General features: G+C 40.8%; 1 protein-coding gene across 1 annotated transcript in view; it reads right to left on the bottom strand.

The window, feature by feature from the left end:
- Nucleotides 1-9,680: 9,680 nt before the first annotated feature.
- The window catches only part of GRXCR2 (glutaredoxin and cysteine rich domain containing 2), a 93,743-nt gene continuing 79,232 nt past the window's right edge, over nucleotides 9,681-24,191 (bottom strand). Inside the window, exon 3 of the mRNA XM_044064027.1 lies at nucleotides 9,681-10,035. Coding sequence (XP_043919962.1) covers nucleotides 9,856-10,035 — 180 coding nt within the window. The 3' untranslated portion in view covers nucleotides 9,681-9,855. The remainder of the gene's footprint in view (nucleotides 10,036-24,191) is intronic.

Raw genomic sequence — 24,191 nt, 5'->3', positions numbered from 1 at the left:
TACCATGTAGCTGACACACCCCTCCAATCAAACACTGTTGTAAGGGATCTAGGTGGTATTGTTGATAATTCCCTAACATTTGACCATCTTGTCTATGCAGTAGTTCAGAAAGCCTTCTTGCTGGCTCATCTAACTTCCAAAGGCATTTCCACTATATCCAAAGAAGTCTTAATTCCCCTTCATGTATACCTCATCTGATCCAATATTACATATAATGCAACTTTTGGCATATATTTGTCTAAACATATTACTCAGCTTGAGAGACCTCAGAGATTCATAACTTAGTTATATGGGCAGATTGGCAGCCCTTTCTCTATACTAAGTACTCAGTCTCTTGTAAACTCCTTCAGTAGATAAAGCCATGAAAGATCCTGTACTCTTTGACCTCCTATTCCTTTGCAGAACGGTACCTAAAATACCTGGCTAAAGGAATTAAACCTTCATCAAGAGATAATAAGACACACTGGCATAATAGATTCATGTCCATGTGTATTCCTCACTTCTTGAACAAATTTACCCCAAATGGCAAGCATAATAGCACCCCAGACAACTTCAAGGTAAACCTAGATAACTGTATGGACAGCCTCAAATTCTCCCTTGGTCTGCATTGTTTTGCCCTTCATGAGGCTGGAGGGAATTACTGAACAGGGTTTTTTTTTTCCTAGGATTGTAATGGTCTGCAGACTAATCGTCTAGTACTTACCTATGAACCTATCATCATAAAGTAAAAGTTACCATAGAAATAAAAAGCAACCACTCTAACCTAGAAGTCAAATTACAAATATATACTGAGTACAAAGATTTGCCAGACATTTGACCAAAGAGAAACATTTGATGATACAGCTCAAAAAAGTGAAAGACTGCATAAATACAATTTCATATTAAAATAGAAACAAAACAGAAATACAATTAAAAAAGAAACCCAATTAAATAAAGGCATCAGTCATATTTTCAGCTAAACTAACATAATAAAATGTATGCGATGCTGTGAGAAAGCATTACTGCTTACATATATATTACTCCTTGTGAAAGTTTTTAGGGCGTAACAATCACATCAGCAGCTAAACCAGCTTAAAAATGATTGGGAAGGCTTTGATGGTTGCATATATGTTAGAGTTAGTATCAGAATGATTACTCTTGTTAATATTTTTCAGGTTGTGTTATCTGGAAAACAGTTTACACATTTGTGAAGCACTGTACTGCTGATACATAAGTCTTCTCATCTGGAGTCATTCACCTGCCAGAACTCAGCTGAGGTGTTATGTAGCATTACCGTCTGCTTGTAATCTGAACTGTGCACTAGCACACAACATTTTTACAGAAGAGTCCCTTTAATGACTATTCCGAAAACATCATACCCAAACTCTAGACATTTAAAAAGTTATAACCCTGTACAGCAGTCAATTGGTTAAACTGGGCAGAAGAATTGTTTTACTTTAAAACATACTACAAAACATAATTGTCATACACAAAGTACTTATGTAAAATTCAAATTGCAAAAAAAGCACAGGTGACCAGTTTATAAGTGCAATGGTGCACTTAGAGCTGTGTATGGTACAGATATTACTGAATGTGGAGTGGTATTGTCAGGCACAAGCCCAAAGTATGAGTGCTTTACAGTCCTCAGACATAGGTTCATAGGTGTGTACTAGGCTAATGCCCCTGGAGCCTTTACAAGCTTAGCCCATAGAAGTGCCCTGACATTGTGCCACCTGACTTTAGTTCCCAGTGCCTCTATCAAGTAGAGCCACTGGAGTGATCCCCAGGGTGAACTTTCTCTTACCCATCCACTCATCAAGATTTCTCTTGAAGAGGGTCAGTGAGGTGCTCTGCTTGACATGTATGGGAAGTCTGTTCCAGAGCATGGGCAGTCTCTGAGTGAGGAACCTGCCCCTCCGACATGTTCTGTTTATTGTGGTGATGAGGTTGAGGTCTCTGGAGTGTGTGGTGTGGAGGGATTGGGATTTCTTTAGATGTAGCATTTCTAACAGAGCTAGGTCAGACATGGCTTTGTAAGTCAAGCAGAGATCACCTCTAAGTAGGTGATATGAGACAGAGAATAGCTGGAGTCTTTTGAGTCTGTCCATGTAGGACATGTGTTTAATGCCTAGGATTCTCTTTGTGAGGTACTTCTGTGGCCTCTCCAGCTGTTGCAGGTGTCTAGTGAGGTACAGTACATGCCAAATGAGGCATTATATCTGATGATTGGTCTAATGAGGGAAGAGCAGAGAGTGACAATGACCTCTTTCTTCCTGGATTCAAACCCCTTGCTAATGAAATGTGCCACATAGAAAGATTTTCTGACCACAGTGGCAATGTGGTGGTTGAAGGACCCCCAGATCTCTTATAACGCCTTCAGTGTTCAGTGGGCTCCCATCAATGTCGTAATTAGTGGGAACTGAGTTTTTACCAAAGGGGATGATGACACTTTTTTTGGCTTTAAGCTTAAGCCATGGTTTCGACACCAGTCGTTGGTCTCAGTGAAGCCTTTCTCTAGGATGCCTGCGTCACTTGGGGAGATAATAATGGCTCCCAGCTTGCAGTTGTCTGTGAACTTGGTCAGCCAGAGTCCCTTTGTGTTGGTCTGGACTTCTTAGAAGTAGATGCTAAACAGGGGAAGACCCAGGACCGATCCCTGTGGAACTCCATTTGTGACTGGTCAGCAGTCTGACTTGAAGTCCACTACTTTCACACTGTGTTCTATCTGTGAGTCAATTTGCAACCCACCTAGTGATATAGAAGTTGATGCCTAGTTTGGTGATTTCATCAATAATTCCCGAGTGAGAAATGGTATCAAAGGCCTTGGCTAGATGAGGGTAGGCTGTATGCACTGCCTTTCCTTCATCCACAGCCCTGGTGACTGACTCAAAGAAGTCAACCAGGTTAAGCAGGCATGAGCTCACTTTCACAAAGCCAAATTGCGTGGAGTCTAGAGTTTGGATATTTCCTATATCTTTGTTAATCAGGTCCATGATGATGCACTCCATAGCTGTATATCAGACATATATTAACATCTGTACATACACAACCCCAAGTAAACTAATGCACTTATAAAATATGCATCTGTATTTTTTATTTTCCTTACAGTTTGAATATTGCATTTAATACTTTGTATATGCTAATTTTGTTTTGTACTATATTAAAGTTAGCACACATGAATAAGAATGGGCAGGAGAAGTCTCCCTAGTGCACTGCCTTACTCATATATGCTAACCCTAACCTGTCCCCACCACTAACTCCAACCTTGCACCTTACCTTCCAAAAAAACTTTCCCTCACAGTACCACCACATTAGACAAAAAGACACATATCACACATAACACAGATGCGCAACACTAAGGTATCCCCTTACACAGTGCTTACTGTAACCCTAACTCTCAAGCACTCGCACAAACAGTCCCATCCCTAACACCGACCCACTTACCTCTGTAAACAAAATGAACATTCGATAAAATTAATGTTCAGTAAAATGAACATTCAATAAAAAAAAACACAGTTGCATTTTTTAATAAAATGAATGGTAGCTAAACTTAGCATATATATATATATATATATATATATATATATATATATATGCACATATATATATATATATATATATATATATATATATATATATATATATATACATATATGCACATATGTATATATATATATATATATATATATATATATATATATATATATATATGTGTATATATATATATATATATATATATGTATATATATATATATATATATAGTTTCACTTTATAATCTCAGAATGCTAAAATACAGAATTTTAGTATTTTGAGACTATAAAGCTGAAAGTGCAGTTACGTGAAACTGCATAATATCGAATGCAGAAATGTCGAAGCCGTGGTTGTGTTGACGTGTTAGTGATGTGCGATGCGGTTTGTGGATTTAGCTGGGGATTCAGGTAAGTGGTGTTTTTGTAAGGGTATTGGGTAGGGATTTTAGTGTGTGTGAGTGTGTGTAGTGGTGAGTTTTATGTGTTTGTGTGTTTAGTGCGACCTCTGAGTTAGTATATATAAGTAGCAGGGGTTTGGGGGGCACACCCCTCCACTGGGGGTGCAGGGGGCTTGCCCCCCTGCTTATAGGTAGGGTTAGTGTGTTTGTTTGTTAAGTTGTGTTTGTGTGTGTTGTGTTTGTTGTAGTGTAGTTAGGTAGGTGTATTTGTGCTTGTTTGTGTGGTGGTGTGTGTATGTGTATGACTGCGACTTTGAATTTTACGGTTGTGGGTTGTCGTTTTTTTTAATTTTCAGCTTTATAGTCTCGAGATACTAAAATTCGGTATTTTAGTATTTTGAGATTATAAAGTGAATATATATATATATATATATATATATATATATATATATATATATATATATATATATATTTGTATATATAGAAAGATAGATGTGTATGTGAAAATTTCATGGTAGCCTTTTAATGTAATGGAATGTCAAACTCTTTTGTGCTGTTCAGAGTTCCATTTGTAAATACTGTTTTGTAGTCATTTTCACTAATATGATTTTGGATCAGAATTGCACAAATTCATTATAGTTCATGTGGTAGTGGCCTATAGATATTATGTTCAACATTTGAGCTCATAATTTAAAGTTTGGCAGAGTTATGGGCATTTGCTTCGCCCCTGTACCACCTCAGTAGTGTGTGTTAATCCTATACCTAATCATATTTGCACTCCTGCCCCTAACCCCAACCTTACACCATATTTTAGAAAACAACTTTTCCAAGTGGGTGGCACAGTGGTGCAGTGGTTAACACTGTCACCTCACAGCAAGAAGTTATTAAGTTTGATTCTTGGCTGGGATGCCTTTTGTGTGGAGTCTGCATGTCCTTCCTCCATTCACATGGGTTTCTTCTGGGTGCTCTGGTTTTCTCCCACATTCCAAAGACATGCATCTGGAGCATTTCTTTTAGGGTCTCCACTGAAAATGAGCTCTGTCCCAGTCAGACTTTTCCATAAACAAAAATGTTAAATAAATAAATAAAATAGCACTGTCACTACACAAGACAGTCAGACACACACACACACACATGCCACTATATCTGTCTTCTTATGTTGGTCTTATTCTAACATTAACCTGCACACACTTGCGCCACGCACTATCACGCCTAATGATGAAATGTTTGGTATGTCCAAAAGTATTGGCAATAAAATCCCAAACTCACACTTATCTTATCCTCACAAACTTGTTCTTCCTTCTTTTGACATCTTCAGCATTTGATAATGAGTGCTTATGATGAATTTCCCAAGCACTTCACTCTGCCAAAATATTGACGTTTCAATAGAGTTAATGAACACATATCCGTTTATCAGTCTATCTATTTATCTAATATGTAAGTGTGTGAGGGTGTATATGTGCATAAGTTCATAGGTAAGTACTAGGCTAGCTGCCCATGCGGGCCATTTTAAGCCTAGCCAATTTCACTTTTGTGCTTGAATTAAGCTATCCCATTTGGTTAGCGATTGTCAGTAATTATATATTACCCCTAATAAGAATAACTGAGAACATACCATAGAAAATTTGAGGAGACCTGTGCATGGGATAAAGCATTTAGGAGCTGCCTGTGTCTATTAGTGCTACAGGGAGTGGTCCTGCAGTAAATTTTATGTTTCCCATCCAAAGACTGAAGTGGTGCTTGAATATGGACAGGGATGAACTTTGTTTTATGTGGATAGGGAGTCTGTTCTAGAACAGCAGTGTCCTCTATGTGATACACCTGTCTCTCCAAACCATTCTGTTGATGTTGCAGAAGAGGTTTAGATCCCTAAACTGAGTACTTCTGATGCCATGATTTGACTTGTTGATGTGGTCAGAGGATGTCTTGTATGTGTTCCAATTGTTACATGTGTCTGGACAGATACATACCAGAGGGGTATTATATTCAATTGTTGGCCTAATGAGAGCTGAATAAAGGGGAACACTGATACACCTAGATCCAGACACTATCCCTTTGTTTATAAGTTGAGCAATACAGAAGGACTTTCTTACAACAATGGACACATATTGGTCAAAAGTTAGGAAACTGTCAACATAAGTTCTCAAATCCCAGACAAATGGGTCAGCTCTTAGGGGCATATTGTTATTGTGGTAGTTCCATGGGATAGATGACTTCCCAAAGTATATAATAAGGCATTTTTGACATTTAGTTTCCGTCTCTGATTTTGCCACCAGCTACTTATTTGGGACAGACCTTACATCAGGATGGCTAAGTCATTTGGGGATTCAATGACTGCCCCTGGCTTGAAGCCATCTGCAAATTTAGTTAGCTAGAGCTCTTTGGCATTGGCCTTTGCCTCAGTAAAGTAGATGTCATACAGGAGAGGCCCCAGCACAGAACCCTGGGGGACTCCACTGGTGACTAGTCACTTTGTAGATGTCGCTTCCCCTATTTTGATTTTCTGTATCATATCTGTGAGACAGTTGACAATGCAATTGGTGACATAGGGATTTATTCCCGGTGTATTTAGCTTTTTTATTATGCCTGAGTGGTGAATTATGTCAAAAGCTTTGGCCAGGCTGAGGTGTGCCATGTGTACTCTTTTGCCTTCATCCATTGCTTTGGTGACCTTTTCCAAGGCTGAGTAAGCATAACAGGTCCAGTATTTGGAGGTTTCGTATGTCCTGATTGATTAGTTCCATAATAAGTCTTTCCATCTCTTTGCATATGAGGCTGGTCTGACTTATGGGTCTGTAATTGCATGGGTCTGTGGAAGGTCCTCCCTTATGCAGAAGAATGAGTGTAGCTGTTCTCCATTTGCTTGGTATGAAACCGGTATGGAGGTTAATTGAATAGTGTTGTTAGGGGTATGGCTAAATTGAGCTTCATGCTATTTAAGATTCATCCAGGGATATTGTCAGGACCCATCAATGCAGTATTTGTAGCTTTTGATAGTAGTTTTAGGAAATGGTCTTGTGTGATAGCTGAAAGTGAGAACGTTTTAGGTATATCTTGAAGGACATATGGAGAAGAGAGAAAGGGGTAAAGTTGAAGCTAAATTTATCAGACAGTAGGTTTGCTATATCTTCAGCATCAGTATAGGTAACATTGTTCACAATCAGCTCAGAGCATTGCTGCTTTGTGCTTTTGAGATTATAAACATAACTAAAAATGCCTTGTGATCGTCTTTGGCTTGGGTAGCTATTTAACCTCAACTTGGCCTTGGTGGATTTTACTAAGCTCCTGAGCTGTTTGTTTATTTCAGTGATAAGGACTCTAAAATTGTGAGAATGACTGTTCTTACTTTCGGTCCAAATTCTTTTCCTTTTATTATGTGTAAGTTCAGTGTTGTAATCCTACCAGTTCTTGAAATCAGTCAATGCAAAAGGGACCCAGGACTTCATTTTAAATACTTTTGGATTGTAAAGCCATTCTTGAGTATGTATCTAAATCAGAAAAAGTGACAAAGCTAAAACAAAGACGGTACATTGCTTGCTTGTTAAATCTGGTAATGCTGTCTATACACAGAGTAATAAAACAGTTTTCAAATACAGGAAAACTGTCAGCATCAGCATCAACATCAATCCCTTTTCACCCATTTTAAATTCCACTAGCTTTTTGTGTTTATTTATTAATTATTTAAGTTGATTTGCATTGTACTTACAGTTGCATTTAGTGGATTAATTCTAAAATGACTATATTGCAGAGTATGTTGCCACTTACGTAGTGATGTCATAGTAACAATTTTATGCAAGAGAGTAGTAAAGTGAAACAGATGTGACATACAATATAAGAGCTTTGCAAACAGACTCAGTCCTAACAGGCTGTCATTGCAGAAAGGTCTAATACTCTGTTGCAAATCTAGTGCTTCTTTAGGGTTTCCTCTAAACCCCAACAATTCAATGCAGATGACACAACATCAGAAGTGAAGGCTGTACTTTCTTGGACAGGTCACTGTAGAGCTGAGCTGTCGGCAGTATTACTGTATGGCAGTATTGAAGGATTCTTACCAGACAAATGGCTTCATCAGCTGTGAAAAGAATCATCCCATGCTGTTGACTTCAATTATTTCACTTAGCAACCTTCCTACTTGCAAGAAACTGTAACATATTATATTACATATTACATTCAGTGTCTGCCAAAAGGGAAAATGCCCCCTCAATTAATTTTATTTCCCCTTCTTAATAATTTAACATTTTGCATTTATTTTTTTCTCTAAAGTCATTACATTATGTGGAATGCAGGAAGCAAAGGTGCCAGCCACAACAATCACTGACAGCATCTGCTCTGTAAGCAGGAAGCTCTGTAAAAATTAAATGCATATTATTTGTCTTTCAGTTTGCTACCAATGACAGCTGTTAAGAAGTAGCACTGTCATTGGCTGTGATCTTAAGTCTAATTCCCTCAAAATTTTGCAGAAATTCTCATACATGTAATGATGCTGTGTGCATATAAGCTTTTTGAAATATTTATTTACTCTAGGCTTTCCAGTCACTGCAAAGGTTTTGTAACCTTCTCTTTTCAGCTATATATATACTTGAAGTGAAAAAACATAATTTTCTCAGTTGGATTGCTGATTCCTGCTTAGGTTTGTGAAATTAAAGTGCATATTTATATTCACCTCCAGTGTGCAAAGAAATATAATCCAAAACTTGACTGAGAAGACCTGAGTTTGAGTAATGGGCATACTTCTTAACCACTTACCGCAAGGGTTCTGTATAAAGCCAAAAGTAATGGAGGGACATTGCTGGACCCTTTACTGTTTGGCATCTATTTCTCAGAAGTTCAGGCCAACATAGATGGCCTTTGGCTCACCAAGTTCTCTGATTATTGCAAACTGGGAGCAATCGTTGAGTCCCCCAGTGATATCAACATAGTACAGGAATGGCTAACACAAACAAATGCTTGGTACCATGGCCATGGTCTAAAACTAAATGGAAAAAAATGCATTATTATTCCTTTTGCAAAATGGAATTCCCTACAAATCACAATATAAGGATCTGGACATTCTGCAAAATTCTGGATAGTTGAGAAGTATGGCGGTAGGTCCTGACGCTGGGTGAGCTGGCTAGTGTGGGAATAATACTTTAAAATGCTTGTTCATCTATGTTGTGGGAAGATAGGTTTCCTTCCTGGTTATGGCTACTTGCAGAGATTGGGGGAGTGAACTTGAACAGATAAAAGTGATAAGGATATACTAACATATTTATTCCATCAAAGCAGAGTAAGGAACTGTTATGTCTCAACATTAAGGAAAAAAAGAAAACAGAACAGCACCAACAGTTCTTATGGTACCACATGTGTAAAAGGTATTATATTTACCTCTGCAGTGTCATTCACTTTAATTTTGAATACTTGCAAACCATGACTCAAAGTGCCTTTGAGCTAAAATGCAAACTAAGATAACTATATTATAAAAGGGGTAGAAGTGTACCATATAGATAGACATGAATGGGAGAACCACAGCTATGAATGGGGTGCAAGTGTACCCTATAAACATAAATGAGACAATCCTTGCTATGAATGTGGTAAAGGTGTATCCTATAAACATGAATGGGGAGAACCCCAGCTATGAGCATCATTATAGCTATATACATTAAACACCTTCATGTGTACCGTATGCAGTCCTTTAGTACAGATTAATGCTATTGCACAAATAATAGTAGTTCCTAATCCACTGCACACATTACCTGGGTATGTTTATTACAGACAAGTATTCCAGACTCCAGATTGGTGGTAATTTGATTTATCATTTATCACTTATTTAGACAAAACATTTTTGAATATACTGGTACAGGATGAATACATGCAGAAAGAAAAAGCCTGCAGAAAACTTTCACTATCAGTTGCATTTGTTGCTGACTTAAGGCATCTTCTGTACAGTATGCAGTTCTATGATATGAAATTATTTTGCACACATCTGGCATGGCTGCAAGCCATCTCTGTTGCAAGCTGGACAGCGAATTTCTTGAAAGGATTCCTTGAAACGGTTGGCATGCATTGAAAATTTGCTTCCATGGCACAAAGAGCAGGGCAAGCATCCAGATCCACCACAGTGAAGGCAGCCATGTTCTGAATCAGCAGACTGAAAGACACAATCACAGCCATGTCCTGAATTAGCATAATGAAAGATAATCACTGCCATAGTCTGAAAAAGCACACTGAAAGTCACAGTTACTGTCATGCTCTAAATTAGCATGAGTGATACAATCACCACCATGTTCAGAATTAACCCACTGAAAGACACAATCACTAGCAGGTTCTGAATTAGCACAATGAAATAAACACAATCGCTGTTGTGCTCTGAATCAGCACACTGAAAGGCACAATCACTACCTTGTTCCAAATTAATACACTTTAAGACACAATCTCCACCATGTTCTGAATTAGCAGACTGAAAGACGCAATTATTTCCGTGTTCTGAATTAACATAATGAAAGACATAATCAACATCATGCTCTGAAACACCACACTGAAATACACAATCACAGTCATGTTGTAAATTAGCACAATGAAAGATGTAATCATTCCCATGTTCAGAAACAGCACACTGAAAGGCACAATCACAGCTATGTTCTGAATTAACACAATGAACAGCAGAATCAACACTATGTTCTGAATTAGCACACTGAAAGGCAGAATCGCCACCATTTGAATTAGTACTGTGAAAAACACAGTCACCGCCATGTCCTGAATTATCATATTAAAAGACACACCCCTGGATTTATGAAGCCCATTTTAGTGTGCAGGAATGGTTTAAGAGCTATTTTCGGCAATATGGCTGATGTGCGATCCAGGCATGACCTCCCAGGATGTGCACGTGATCTTTTAGGCTAATCCTGCATGGACCAAGCCCCTGTATGCAAATTACCCTCATTTGCAGGTGAAAACCATGCAAATGAGGGTAATTTGCGATCCAGGAAGCAGGCAGCTGTCAGTGCAGGATGAGTGCAGTCTGCAGAAATGTACTCAGTTAGTAACCGAGTATGTTCCTGCAAACTACAAAACAGAGCTATAACAGCTCCAAATAAAGGCTGCATATCATTGATGAAGCATGGCAATGGCCAAGTAGAAGGCCATTGAAAATGAAAAATGCGTAAAAAGTAAAAAAAAAAAAACTATTAAATTCCTTTTGCTGATCTTGCCTGTTTAAGCCTAGGGTAGCAGCGTGCAAACGAGATCGGGGGGGAAATAATAAAATAAACAAAAAAATAAGCATTCCAACTAAAAGCAGTATTCATCCATGCAAGTCAATGGCAGGCATAACACAACCTGACCAGTGAGTAATGGTTGCTAAGGGGGGAGGCCCAGTGTGGGACATGTAACTATGCATTAGCAGGCAATCCTATGCAAATGAGGGGAAGGATAGTGAATCTCAGATTTCCCCAGGGTGTGAGGCAGGTCCCAAGAGTGTAAGAGTAGAAATAGCTGGGTGCAAGACTAGGAGATGGGTGACATCATGGGCAGGTGTGTCAGGCATACTGTAAGTGGATTGCAGCCCTGTAGCTCGGGACTGTTCCTAGCTTAGCACAGCTAAGCTAGAGGTGTGTCAAAACTGCCTAGCATTCCCTACAAAGTGTAAGCGGGTGTGCACACTGCGCACCGGGTTTCACAGGAAGAAATAGGAAGTTAAACCAGGAAATAGCAGCTCTGTGCACATATGAGCACTCTGTCTGCACGGTGCACACACAGGCTTAAACAGGGAGGCAATGGGAAGGGAAAACAGCAGTAGGAAGGTAATCAAGGAGAACTAGCTGAACTGCCAGGTGAAATGTATTAGAATCAGCTAATTACTCAGGCAGCAGACCAGCCCAGCCCAGAACACCACTATAAACCAAGCAAACACCTACCCCCCTGGTTTTTCCACACTCTACACCACAGTGTATACAAGCGGGGAAATTTTAAAAACAAACTACAAAATGAGAAGGGCTGCAGCAGGCAACATAGAACAACATGTGCAAGAGGCTGAGGGTGGTGAGGATGTTAACGCTGCTGAACAACCCACAGTGAGGAGACAGAGAAGAGTGTACAGACACAGGATAACCTACCAGGGTCTACATGAGCTGGAGATAGTGGAGTGCTATAGGGTGGACAGAGACCTTCTACAGCAAATTGTTGAGCTGTGCAGGCCACACCTGACACACCACACTGGCCGAGGGGAACCCATCCCAGTGGATACCAAGGCATGTGTAGGCATGAGTATACCAGCCACAGGTACCTCCCAAACCACAACTGGGGATAACATGGGCATCTCACAGGCATCGGCGTCCAGAGTATTCCACCAGTTTCTGGATGTCATGTCAGCACATACCAGTGAGCACGTATATTTCCTCAACACACGTGAGGTGTTGACCTGCAATATGCGTCTCTTCCACCAAACAGCTAACTACCCTGGGGTAGTGGGTGCTATAGACTGCACGCACATATGCATCAAAGCACCACCCGGTGAGCAGGATACGGCCTACATCAACTGCAGGGGCATCCCCTCCATCATCTGCCAGTTTGTATGTGATGGCCAGGGCATTATACTGAATGTGTGTGATGGCTGCCCTAGAAGCTATGACGATTCACACACATGGCAACTGATGCAGCTGTACCACAGATTTGCCGATGTGGACATCCCCTATGGTCACCTGATGGGGGATGTTGGGTACCCACTGGAGCCGTGGCTGATGACACCCATCAGAAATGCACACACACCTGAACAACAATGCCATAATGAGGCACACGCACAGGCCAGACATATAATAGAGCATGTGTTTGAGATGCTCAGGTCACGGTTCTGGTGTCTGGACACATCCGGTGGAGCCCTGCAGTATTCACCAGCTACATGTATCCAAATTGTTATGGTATGTGCTATGCTACACAATATGATCCTGTGGAAACATCTGCAGCAGGAACAGCATGGGGCAGGGCCACACAGCCCCCCACCAATGCCAAGGCCTATACAAGCACAGAGTGACTCAGAGGAGGAACAACCTGAGCCTGCCCCAGTAGGCAGAAGGGGGCATGCCCAGTATGCCTTAATTTTGGCAAAGAGGCAACGCACAGCATATCCACTGACACAGTAGGGGCCCAGTGAATGACACCTCTCTCTGACTCGCACAGACAGTAAAAGGGATGCCAAACATGACACTACCTGTGGCCAACCATGTATAGGGAGTGTACTATGTGTATCAGACATAGGCAGCCCTCTAGCATCAACCACAAGTCCACCACATGCACAAGGTAAGTCAATCAACCTACCAATTGCCAAATGGAGTAGAATGTGTTTTTACCTGTAGCCATGGTATGGATGTAAACATGCAAGGGAATTGGGTGGCCGGATGTCAAGGCAGCAGACAGTAGACACCCATAGTGGAATCATAAGATCTGTAACACATACTGGAGTCACCATAGTAGCCAGTACTACACAGGGTGACAAAACCCACTGCAGGAAATGGCCTGAGTGACATGGGTGTCCATAAGAGCCACACATGCCAGTCAGGAAGGATCACATACCCAACAACAGTCCCAGCCAGCAGGACAGGTGAAGAATAACACAAACAAATGCTGTACTATGGCCTCTGAATGTGCCCTATGGGTAACCTCTCCCCCAGGCCTAGACAGACAGACTGCAGCAGGCCAGGCAGTCGGATGTAAGTTGTGAAGGCTAGGAAGTCAGAAACTAATATGTAGGTAAATAAAGCTAGGATCTGTAGTACACTGGTAAGCCTCTAGACAGCAGGATAGGTAAGACAAGAGACTGAAATGCTGTACCTGACATACCAGTACAGTCATAGCAAATGTGTACAAGTGTCAGGTGCGCCCCCCCCCCATCCAACATACACTTAGAGTAACAGTTAGGTGTGCCCCCCCACTCCTGTGTAGAACAGTAGAAATGGTCAGAGCCCCCCCCCCCCGCAATGCAGAAATGTAGCAACAGTCAATGGCAAATGACCAATGGATACCCTGCAGACACAGCATGCTACCTATTGGTGTGCAGCACAAAGGTCAGCACTGCAGTACAAACTTCCTGGACGTGATTCACACATGCAACACAGATGGCATGCTCACACACTTAAACACATGAAGGCCATGTCTGCAAACACCAGTGGACCAGACATATTTGGATGTTGCAGTTCTCAGTGCAGACACATGTCAGTATGCACCATTCCTGCCTTGCACACACAGTGGATAGGAATACAGACAAATATGTGCATGTGCCAGCTGTGCAACAAGACTGTACAAGGAAGTAGCCATCTAGTAGCTGTATACACGCACCTGTGATATATGCCCCGTGTGTGCCCGCATGTGGCATGTCAACCCCTACATGAATGGGGTATGGCCCATGCACACACTGCCCCTCCCCATAGCAGTAGTATGACAAGCCTGCTGAGGTCATCCAATGTGAATTACACCTTTGGGAGAGCTATAACTCAGTAATATGCATGACGCGTCCCATAACTGTGTACTGCTGTAGTGACAGAGCAGTTAGGTAGTAGTACTAACCCCAGACCTGTCAATAGTGTTAGTGTGTGTTTGTGTGTGTGCCTGTCTGTCTCTGAATGTGTAGAGGGGAATGCTTGTTAGGCTACTCACACTGTGTACAATACATATATTCAACTTTGGCAAGGCTGTTGATGTCACTTACCTAGAAGTACACCTCTGTGAAAATGATAGCCTAGTAATCGCTGTAGCACATTCTATAACTGTATACTGCTGCAGTGTGATAAACTAGTTATGTAGGTGTTCAAACCCCAGACTGGGCAATTATGTGTGAGTCTGTGTGTCTGACTGAGTAGAAAGCAATGCTTTTTAGGCTACTCACACTCCGTACAATACAAATACTGTATTTTGGCAAGACTGCTCATGTCACTCACCTAGTAATACACCTCTGGGAAAATTATAATCCAGTAATCACTGTAGCACATTCTGTAACTGCGTACTGCTATAGTGTGCTATACTAGTTAAGTAGGTGTTTGAACCCCAGACCTGGCAACTGTGTGTGAATCTGTGTGTGTCTGACTGAGTAGAGAGCAATGATTTGTAGGCTACTCACACTCCGTACAGTAGAAATGCTCTACTTTGGCAAGGCTGCTGATGTCACTTACCTAGTAATACACCTCTGGGAAAGTCATAGCCCAGTAATCGCTATAGCGCATTTTGTAACTGCGTACTGCTGTAGTGTGCTATACTGGTTTGGTAGGTGTTCAAACCCCAGACCTGGCAATTGTGTGTGAGTCTGTGTGTGTGTATCTAAGTAGAGAGCAATGCTTTTTAGGCTACTCACACTCGGTACAATACAAATGCTCTACTTTGGCAAGGCTGCTGATGTCACTCACCTAGTAATACACCTCTGGGAAAGTGATAGTCCAGTAATTGCCGTAGCATGTTCTGTAACTGCGTACTGCTTTAGTGTGATATACTAGTTAGGTAGGTGTTCAAACCCCAGACCTGGCAACTATGTGTGTGTCTGACTGAGTAAAGAACAATGCTTTTTAGGCTATTTACACCCCATACTATACAAATACTCTACTGTGGCAAGCCTGCTGATGTCACTCACCTAGTAATACACCTCTGGAAAAATAATAGCCCAACAATCACCATAGTGCATTCTGTAACTGCGTACTGCTGATGTGTGATATACTAGTTAGGTAGGTTTTCGAACCCCAAACCTGGCAACTCTGTGTGTTTGCGTGCGAGTATGTGTGTCTGACTGAGTAAAGAACAATGCTTTTTAGGCTACTCACACTCCATACAATACAAATACTCTACTTTGGCAAGGCTGCTGATGTCACTCACCTAGTAATACACCTCTGGGAAAGAGATAGGCCAGTAATTACCATAGTGCATCCTGTAACTGCGTACTGCTGTAGTTTGATTTAGAATGGTGGTAGTGTTCCAACTCAATCTATGCCAGTTCCAGATGTTTTGTGTGTGTTTCAGTGTCTGTGTATGGAGCAATGCATTATAGGCTACTGACTCGCAGTATATTACAAATGCCCTACTGTGGTAGTCATGCTGATGTCATTTATTATGAAATACACCTTTGAGGAAGATGTATTTAAGTAATGTCCATGGCACATACAATAACTGTGTAGAGCTGTAGTGTAGTAAACTAGTTAGGTAGGGGTTCTACTCCCAGACATGACAGGTATATGTTTGTCTGCATGTGTGTGTTTGTAACTCGTATCCTGTGTAGAGGTGGTTGTGAGTGTGTGACACCTGTAGGCAATGTGGAGGGGTTTTGTTAATGTCATTTATGGTGGCCCTACTATATATCACAATGTCAACCATACAGGGATAACAGATGTAAATAGTTGAGAGGCTGGGGTGCAAAGCCATGCCCATACATGTGACATCAAGACCAGCCAATCACAGTTAGCAACCCTACTGTGCCTTCACATGTGACTCACTTGCCTGACAACATGCCTTGTATGGACAGATGACATTGACATCAGGAAATGCTGTTAGCATGCTATCAGTGTAGGTGCAGGGTAAATCTGCTGACCAGTACCAGTCCCTGCCACAGGGGGGCAAGACTGGCACATCTGATGATAAGCTGTGTTTACAGCATGGGCTAGACACCTCAGGTACAGTTCCACATGTCACTGTACATGCATGTGGGAGGTGTGCACATCCTAGACACCATCCATGTCATGGACTAGAAAACACATACATGGCAAGTGATGCACAGCATTGGCCACACACAATAGTCACACAGGTGACTGGATAACGGATGCAATACCCACCTGTGTGGGCAAATGCAGAAGCTATAGGCCGGTGCCACAATGCAGACCATTGTCATGTGGCCTGATGCCAAGGTATACCCATTGCCTACCCTTGTATAGCCTGCTGTCACTGTTGGCCACCACACACCCGTGCAGACATGCACCCATGTACGTCCGAACTGGCACTCTTTTTGTTCATGTGTGTGTTGTATGGTGCGTATGTCCACATCCACATGCACTACTCCCCCCAGGGCACAGTGAAGCATGCAGCCTGATGTCTGACACCCCCTCATACTCACTGCCCATACGACCTCCATATAATGCGTGTGGTGCATGTGTTCCCTACACATTGAAGTGTTGTGGCAATCCAATTAGTGATGAGTTGCACTCCATGCCCTGCCAAGTGTGTTAATGTGTGTGCGTCCCTGTGTGAGTGTGCTTGTGCTGATGCTGGCACCTGTTCATGTAGACAAGCATGTGTACTTCACCTACTGTATATCTACCATAACCCTGTTGCAGATGTCACTCACCATCACATATATGTTCTGAGTGCTCCCCACCAGATCACCCATGTGGACATCCAATAACAGCATTGAACTGTGATAGCACTACATAGCTGTCGGGGGTTTGATACCCTGTGCTGGTAGGTGTGTGACACAAACATGCATCAGTTTTACCCTCCCACCCCTCCCTGACATGTATTCACCTCTGCCTCCCCCACTCCTTCTCTGGCAGATGTGGAGGCCCACACCTGCATTGCTTAGGCAGCAGCATGTGTATTTTAAGTGATGCTCATGATCAGCTAATAGGCTCTGCATGAATTGCAGCCCTTCCCTAGCTGATTGCATGTGGAACTGGTGTGGTAACATTCCCATAGCCAATTGCATGCACTCCAATACCTGGGAACATTCTGGTGGTGTTGGCCCATGTTTGTCACTGTGAGCAGGAGCTAGAACTGTTGTTTGATAAACAGCATTTCAGATGGGTTGGCGAATTACCTCTAACAACATACACTGTGGAAATAGGGCAACAAACAGGAGGGGGATGTGCCTGACCTGACTACAAACTGTAAGTGCTGCTATACTGCATATGGAGTAATGTTGGATTAATAATGTTTGTCTGGATATGCCTGTCGTACATGTCGCAATACCTGCCATGTCAGTTCCATGTATATCAGGAATCCCCATCTGCAGGGCCATCTGCAGACAGGGCAGTGTTGTGCCTTTGGTTTCATGTGATAGCCACTATGCATCTATCTGTGGAATGCCGAAGGTAGTGTGAGGATTGCAGTCTGTGGATGGTGAAGGCCATGACATTTACTGACTACATATCCCTCATTGGACATATGTTGCAATAAACCCCGTTACAATGGTAGATCAATGAAGGTATCACAGCAACATGTCTATACTGGCCCTGTGTATGTGCTGTCAGCCGCACCTCTGTCAACCTTTGTACATATGTCGTGCATGAAGTGGTGCATATGTGCTGTACACTGTATATAGTGTCATCATATGTGATAACAAGCCAGTAATATATCAGAGTGCTACACATCATGTACAGTAGGGGTTACATTTAATGCCATAACCTGGACATCCTGTGGATGTTTGTACAGTACTGAGGTCTGTGTAGTGATGGTGAATGTTGGCAGTGTGTGTATTGTTAATATGTACTACGGCCTGTGTACAGACTGTGGTAGATGTCATTGTTCTAGCTCCCCTTCTATCTGATGTTACATACTGCCTCACTGTATGGTACCATTTTACCTTACATGTTTGTAGGGCCTTACACACACATGTCCCATACCACAGACAGCCATCAGGTCAGACTGTGTAGCAGCCCAGCATATGTAGGGTCATTCTGTGAGTGTCACATATGAGGATGGTGTAGGACAGATAGTCCATATACTGTACTATTATGCAAGCATACCATATGTGGCTGTGGCTGTGTTCACATTAGTTGTGGTTATGCACTGTCACACAGGTGTATCCTACCCTGTGCTGTGACATGGCTGTCGAGCTTGCTATATATGCAGGTACTGTACCATGATAACCTTAGGATGTCTGTCAGTAGCCAACGGCACACATGTTATGAGCAGATGTCACCTTCCACACACACACCATGTCTGTGACAACAATCCCAATGATAATAGTAAATGTCTATTAATATACCAGCTATACATACCAGACATCCCCTTGCATTATGACATTGGGACTATAGGGGCTGGGGTAGGGCTACACTCCATGTCCAGGACATATGTTGGGACTATATGGACATGTACTTATCCAGATAGCCATATAAATATCTGAGTACACGTGTAGTACTTCCAGTTACCACTCTCATGGCAACCACCCACTATGAATCCCTACATCATGTGGGTGTATTCCCTATACATTCCCTGTGTGATGAATATCCTTCCTGTGTGTGGGGCATCAATGTTACAGACAACAGGTAGCAATACCTCTTACAGCAGAACCTGCACACTCAGGGCAGCCACATATAAATAGCAGGATCGATCAGGACATACAGACAAACTGTGAGTAGAGTGGTGTAATGCTTTGCATAGTACTGGTGTTACAGGGTGTGTGTGTGTGTGTGTGTGTGTGTGTCTGTGTATGTGTTTGTGTGTGTGTCTGTGTGTGTGTGTGTGTGTGTGTGTGTGTGTGTCTGTGTGTGTGTGTGTGTGTGTGTGTGTGTGTGTGTGTGTGTGTGTGTGTGTGTGTGTGTATACATACTAGTTTACCTTGGACTGCAGTCTGTTTGCATAGCTCACTACTGTGGGCCTATCCTCTAGCTGGACAGAGGAGTGCCTATCACGTGTTGTCTGTCCACCACACAGGTCCTGTGTCAAATATTACACTGGCATTGTGTGTGTTGTGTGCTAGCAGTTCATGGCTATATCCATTTTTGTCCCTGATGTCTTATTCCTGCATAAAGGTATGTTGCAACACATCATGTAACACCAGCATGTTCCAGGGTGTGTAACATCAATATTTTGAGTATGGCCCTGTGTTCCTGCATTCGTCCTCCACATATATGGCAGGCTTTGTTCTGCTGTGATATGGGAACACACCAAATCCACTGGATACACCACACAGAGGAATCCACAATGTAGAAAACTTCTTTAATGAAGAACTGGAACACACAAGCGCTTTCGCATAGTAACACTATGCTTCTTCAGGTGTAATAAAACATGAAATTGAGCATCCTTTTATATAAAAGCTCTTGGTGCTCAAAACTGGCTAATCAGAACACTAATTGAATAATTATAGCATTCAAGCTAAGCTAGTTTAAAGGGGTATCATTAACAAATTCAAAGATGTTAAACATAGACAAAAAGAGAATAAAAAACATATGAAAGAGCATGAATAAAAACAGTTAACATAAAATGCGCCAAAGCGCTTTAAAACAATTATGCTGTCACACCAAAAAACAGCAACTTCTGGCCTAAGCTGACAGTGCAAGCCTGCTGAAAACTCAGAGTTGCTTATAAAACAAAGCAGCAAGTGTCAGTGATCAAATAGACTGCTCATAATATGGTCCATATTTCAAAAAATTGACTGTGTTCACAAAATATGAGCAAAAGAACCACGAATACATTAATAAAATACTTTAATAAAAATAAAATAGATAATATCCTAAGGTAGAATCGCTCAACAGAGTTCATCGTGAGCCCTTATCATAGAGCAAATAATCAGAGCTAATGCATCAAAAACACCAGATGATCATATTGTTGTATCAGTAAGGGCAAATGGTATTATCAAACTCTGCCTAGCAGAAATATCCATGTAATAAATATTGTCAAGAAAGCGGCAGTGGTGTCATTAATGAATGCAGAACATGCCGGTTAATAAAATCAGATTAATATCGCCTTCTCAATGAAAAAACATCTATAGAACCTACTAATGCACAAAATCCTAGACCTATATAGCATAGTTGACTTACACAAAAGGTAAGTAATAAAACTCACCAGTAACGGCAACAATGAAAATAGAAAGAAAACCGTTGTAGCATCCTGTATGCACGGAAAGCCATATGACGACAGTCAAAACAACAAAAACTGGTCCGACAGTAAAAAACATCATATAACCAACAGCAACTGTCGGACTAAACAAAGAAGGACACACCTTCATCATAACCATCTGATCAATGGCTTTACGTAAAACCAGGAAAACCAACAACCAGAACCAACTAAAAAATCAAATACTGAGTATTGATACAAGTATATGAAAATATATAATAAAGCATCAGAGGATCTGATTATATTATATATATATATATATATATATATATATATATATATATATATGTATATATATATATATATATATATATATATATATATATATATATATATCTGCTGTATACTACTATTTAATAATGAGCCAAAAGCTCAGCCAGACTTACCTGGTTAACAGATGTAAATTTAATAAATAAATCAATGAATATCCTAGGTATATATATATGTGTATGTTTACACACATAAATACATATATATTTATATATATATATATATATATATATATATATATATATATATATATATATATGTCTAACAACATATGGATGTATGGGTGTCTGCATATGTATATATCTATATGTGGGTATTTAATTATATTCTGTCTCTGTATGTATACATTTGTACTACGGAGAGGGGAGGTTCAACTCCAGGTAGGTATGGGGGTATATACACACACACACACACCTCTACATTTTTCCATCTACATCTGGTTATTCCATTCTTTGCCATGTACAGTAGACTGTGATGCATTGGGACTAGTAGTGGGAGTGGCTGCCCATTGGGCAGTGGCCCGAGCCAATGCACACTATTGCTTACATCCCTGGGGCGGTCCAGATAGACCCACTCCAGCCAACACCTATACATCTAGGCCCATAATTTCATACCCATAGTTCCCAAACTGCACATCTTCTTCAGCACTCTTACTTACTCTAGGTGCAGGTCGGGTCTGGCCACACCACTACACTCTACCCACTTCCCACTTCTTGGGACCCATCACGTATGTTGTCTCGTCCCATGGATCATCAGGCTTCCCCTACCTTGTAAACTGGGAACATGCGTGGCCTACCATTGGACATCAGTGTAATGGCAGGGAACCCAAATATCTTTGAATTTTTGGGTGTCCCACAAGGGACATACATGTCTTTGTTTCAAGATTAGACTTGGTGGATCTCTCCCACTGGTAGTATCCTGCCTGTGGTCCAGGAAGCAGTGGTGTGTTTGCTTTTATTGTGGGTCTGTATGTTTCACCGGTCCAGCTGGTGGGGGGGGGTTGACACTACGTGTTACACGTTTGTTGACTGGACCCCTCATCCCCATTTGCACAGCCTGTGAACATATGTAATTTGTAACTGCTGTATCATATCCTAGCTATATACATGTGTATATTTACACACACACACACACACACACACACACACACACACACACACACACACACACACACACACACACACACACACATACATATATATATATATATATATATATATATATATATATATATATACGTCTACATAACTATATACATATATATCTGTATATGTATGCATACATATATATATTTATATATTGCTGTATATATATATATATATATATATATATATATATATATTTATATATTGCTGTATATATATATATGTATATATATATATATATATATATATATATATATATATATATATATATATATATATACATCTAATGACATATGGATGCATGGGTGTCTGCATATGTATATATCTCTATGTGGGTATTTATATGTATTCTGTCTCTGTATGTATACATTTGTACTACAGAGGAGAGAGGTATATCTCCATGTAGCTATGGGTATATATATATATATATATATATGTGTGTGTGTGTGTGTGTGTGTGTGTGTGTGTGTGTGTGTGTGTGTGTGTGTGTGTGTGTGTGTGTGTGTGTGTGTGTGTGTGTGTGTGTGTGTGTGTGTGTGTGTGTGTGTGTGTGTGTGTGTGTGTGTGTGTGTGTGTGTGTGTATGCATATATACAAAACACAGGTATATGCCAACTATATTGTGTAAAATACTACACTGCAAAAGTAATGTATGGCACCTCTTTAGACAAAGTCATCCCATACTTAAGCAAGGCAGAATGGCAGGCACTGTATATGATTTAGAAATACGTATTAGCCTAAAACAGTGATACCCATTTACATTTATGAGAACTTCCTTTAACTACTAAATTTATTCATGTGCATACTGATAAGGTAGAAAATGTCAGACAGTGCAAGGGTTTAAGACTATGAGCTGTTAAAGAGCTGCTTCCTTTAATTCATGGTTTGAGTACCACATCTTTCATTTGTTTACTGTGCGACTCTGAGCAAGTCACTTATCCAGACAGTGCTCTTGGGCTGAGTTTGAAAATTTTTCATGCTGATATGTACTCTTCACCCCTCAAAAATAAAGATTTAAATAAAGAAACAAAATAGCAACATGACAGTGATTCCTTGTGAACCATGTCTGCATACCACCTCTGAAAGGTCCTCTTGCTCCTTGTGGACATGACTGGATTAAGTTCTGCCCCCCCAAACAGATATCTCCACAACAACTGCATCCTTTACATTGTTTAATCTAGTATATATGCTTTTTAAGTTAAGCAGAGAAACTAGTAACCACACAGCGTAAACAACTCACTGTATAAAATAAAAAAATGCCGTACCAGAAGATGCAAACAAACCTTTAATCCACAGTTTAAGTCTTTCATTCCAATATAACAGGAACTTCATCAGAAACAAAGTATTAGTTTTACTTCCTGCTTTATAAACACTAAAAGGCACCAAAAGCATAATAAGTTACAAGAAATTAAAGGAACAGTCATAATATATATATATATATATATATATATATGTATTAGAAATTCAACTACAACGTGCAGATTTTAAAAATGCTTTCAGAATCAGTGACAACAAAACATCATAAAAAAGCATAAAAAAGTTATTTAGTTGAATAGGTTCATAGGTTAGTACTAGGCTAACTGCCCTTGCAAACCATTTTAAGCCTAGCCAATTATCCCCTGTGAGATTCAAACCCTGTACCTTGCGTTTGTAACGCAAACACCTTAACCATTAAGCCACCCTCCCAACCTCAGATTAAATTATATCTGCCTTGATCTTAAATATAGGTTTGATGGAGATAATCCCCCAGATTCTCAAAAGCTTGCACGGCGTGCATGGTTAGTGTAAGAGGAAATTTTGCCAATATGGCGGCCGAGAGATCCAAGTACTTGCTCATTTGACGTGCGCGAGCGCTCCAGCACTAGTGCTGCACATTCGCAGCCCCGTATGCAAATTATCCCATTTGCAGGTGAAAACCTTGCAAATGAGGTAAATCTGCCATCCAGGAAGCAGGAATCAGGGCATGGAGGACTAGCGTAATATGCAGAAATGTACTCGGTTAGTAACCAAGTACGGTAATGCAAAATCCAAAACGGGGACATGACAGCCCCAATTAAAGGCTGGATATCATTGAGGAAGCATGCCAATGGCCAAGT

This window comes from Protopterus annectens, chromosome 2.part2 (assembly GCF_019279795.1).
Source record: "Protopterus annectens isolate FY-2018-M chromosome 2.part2, PAN1.0, whole genome shotgun sequence".
NCBI classification, from domain to species: domain Eukaryota; kingdom Metazoa; phylum Chordata; order Ceratodontiformes; family Protopteridae; genus Protopterus; species Protopterus annectens.
Note: the sequence above shows the minus strand (reverse complement) of the source record. Positions and strands in the feature narration are given on the sequence as shown.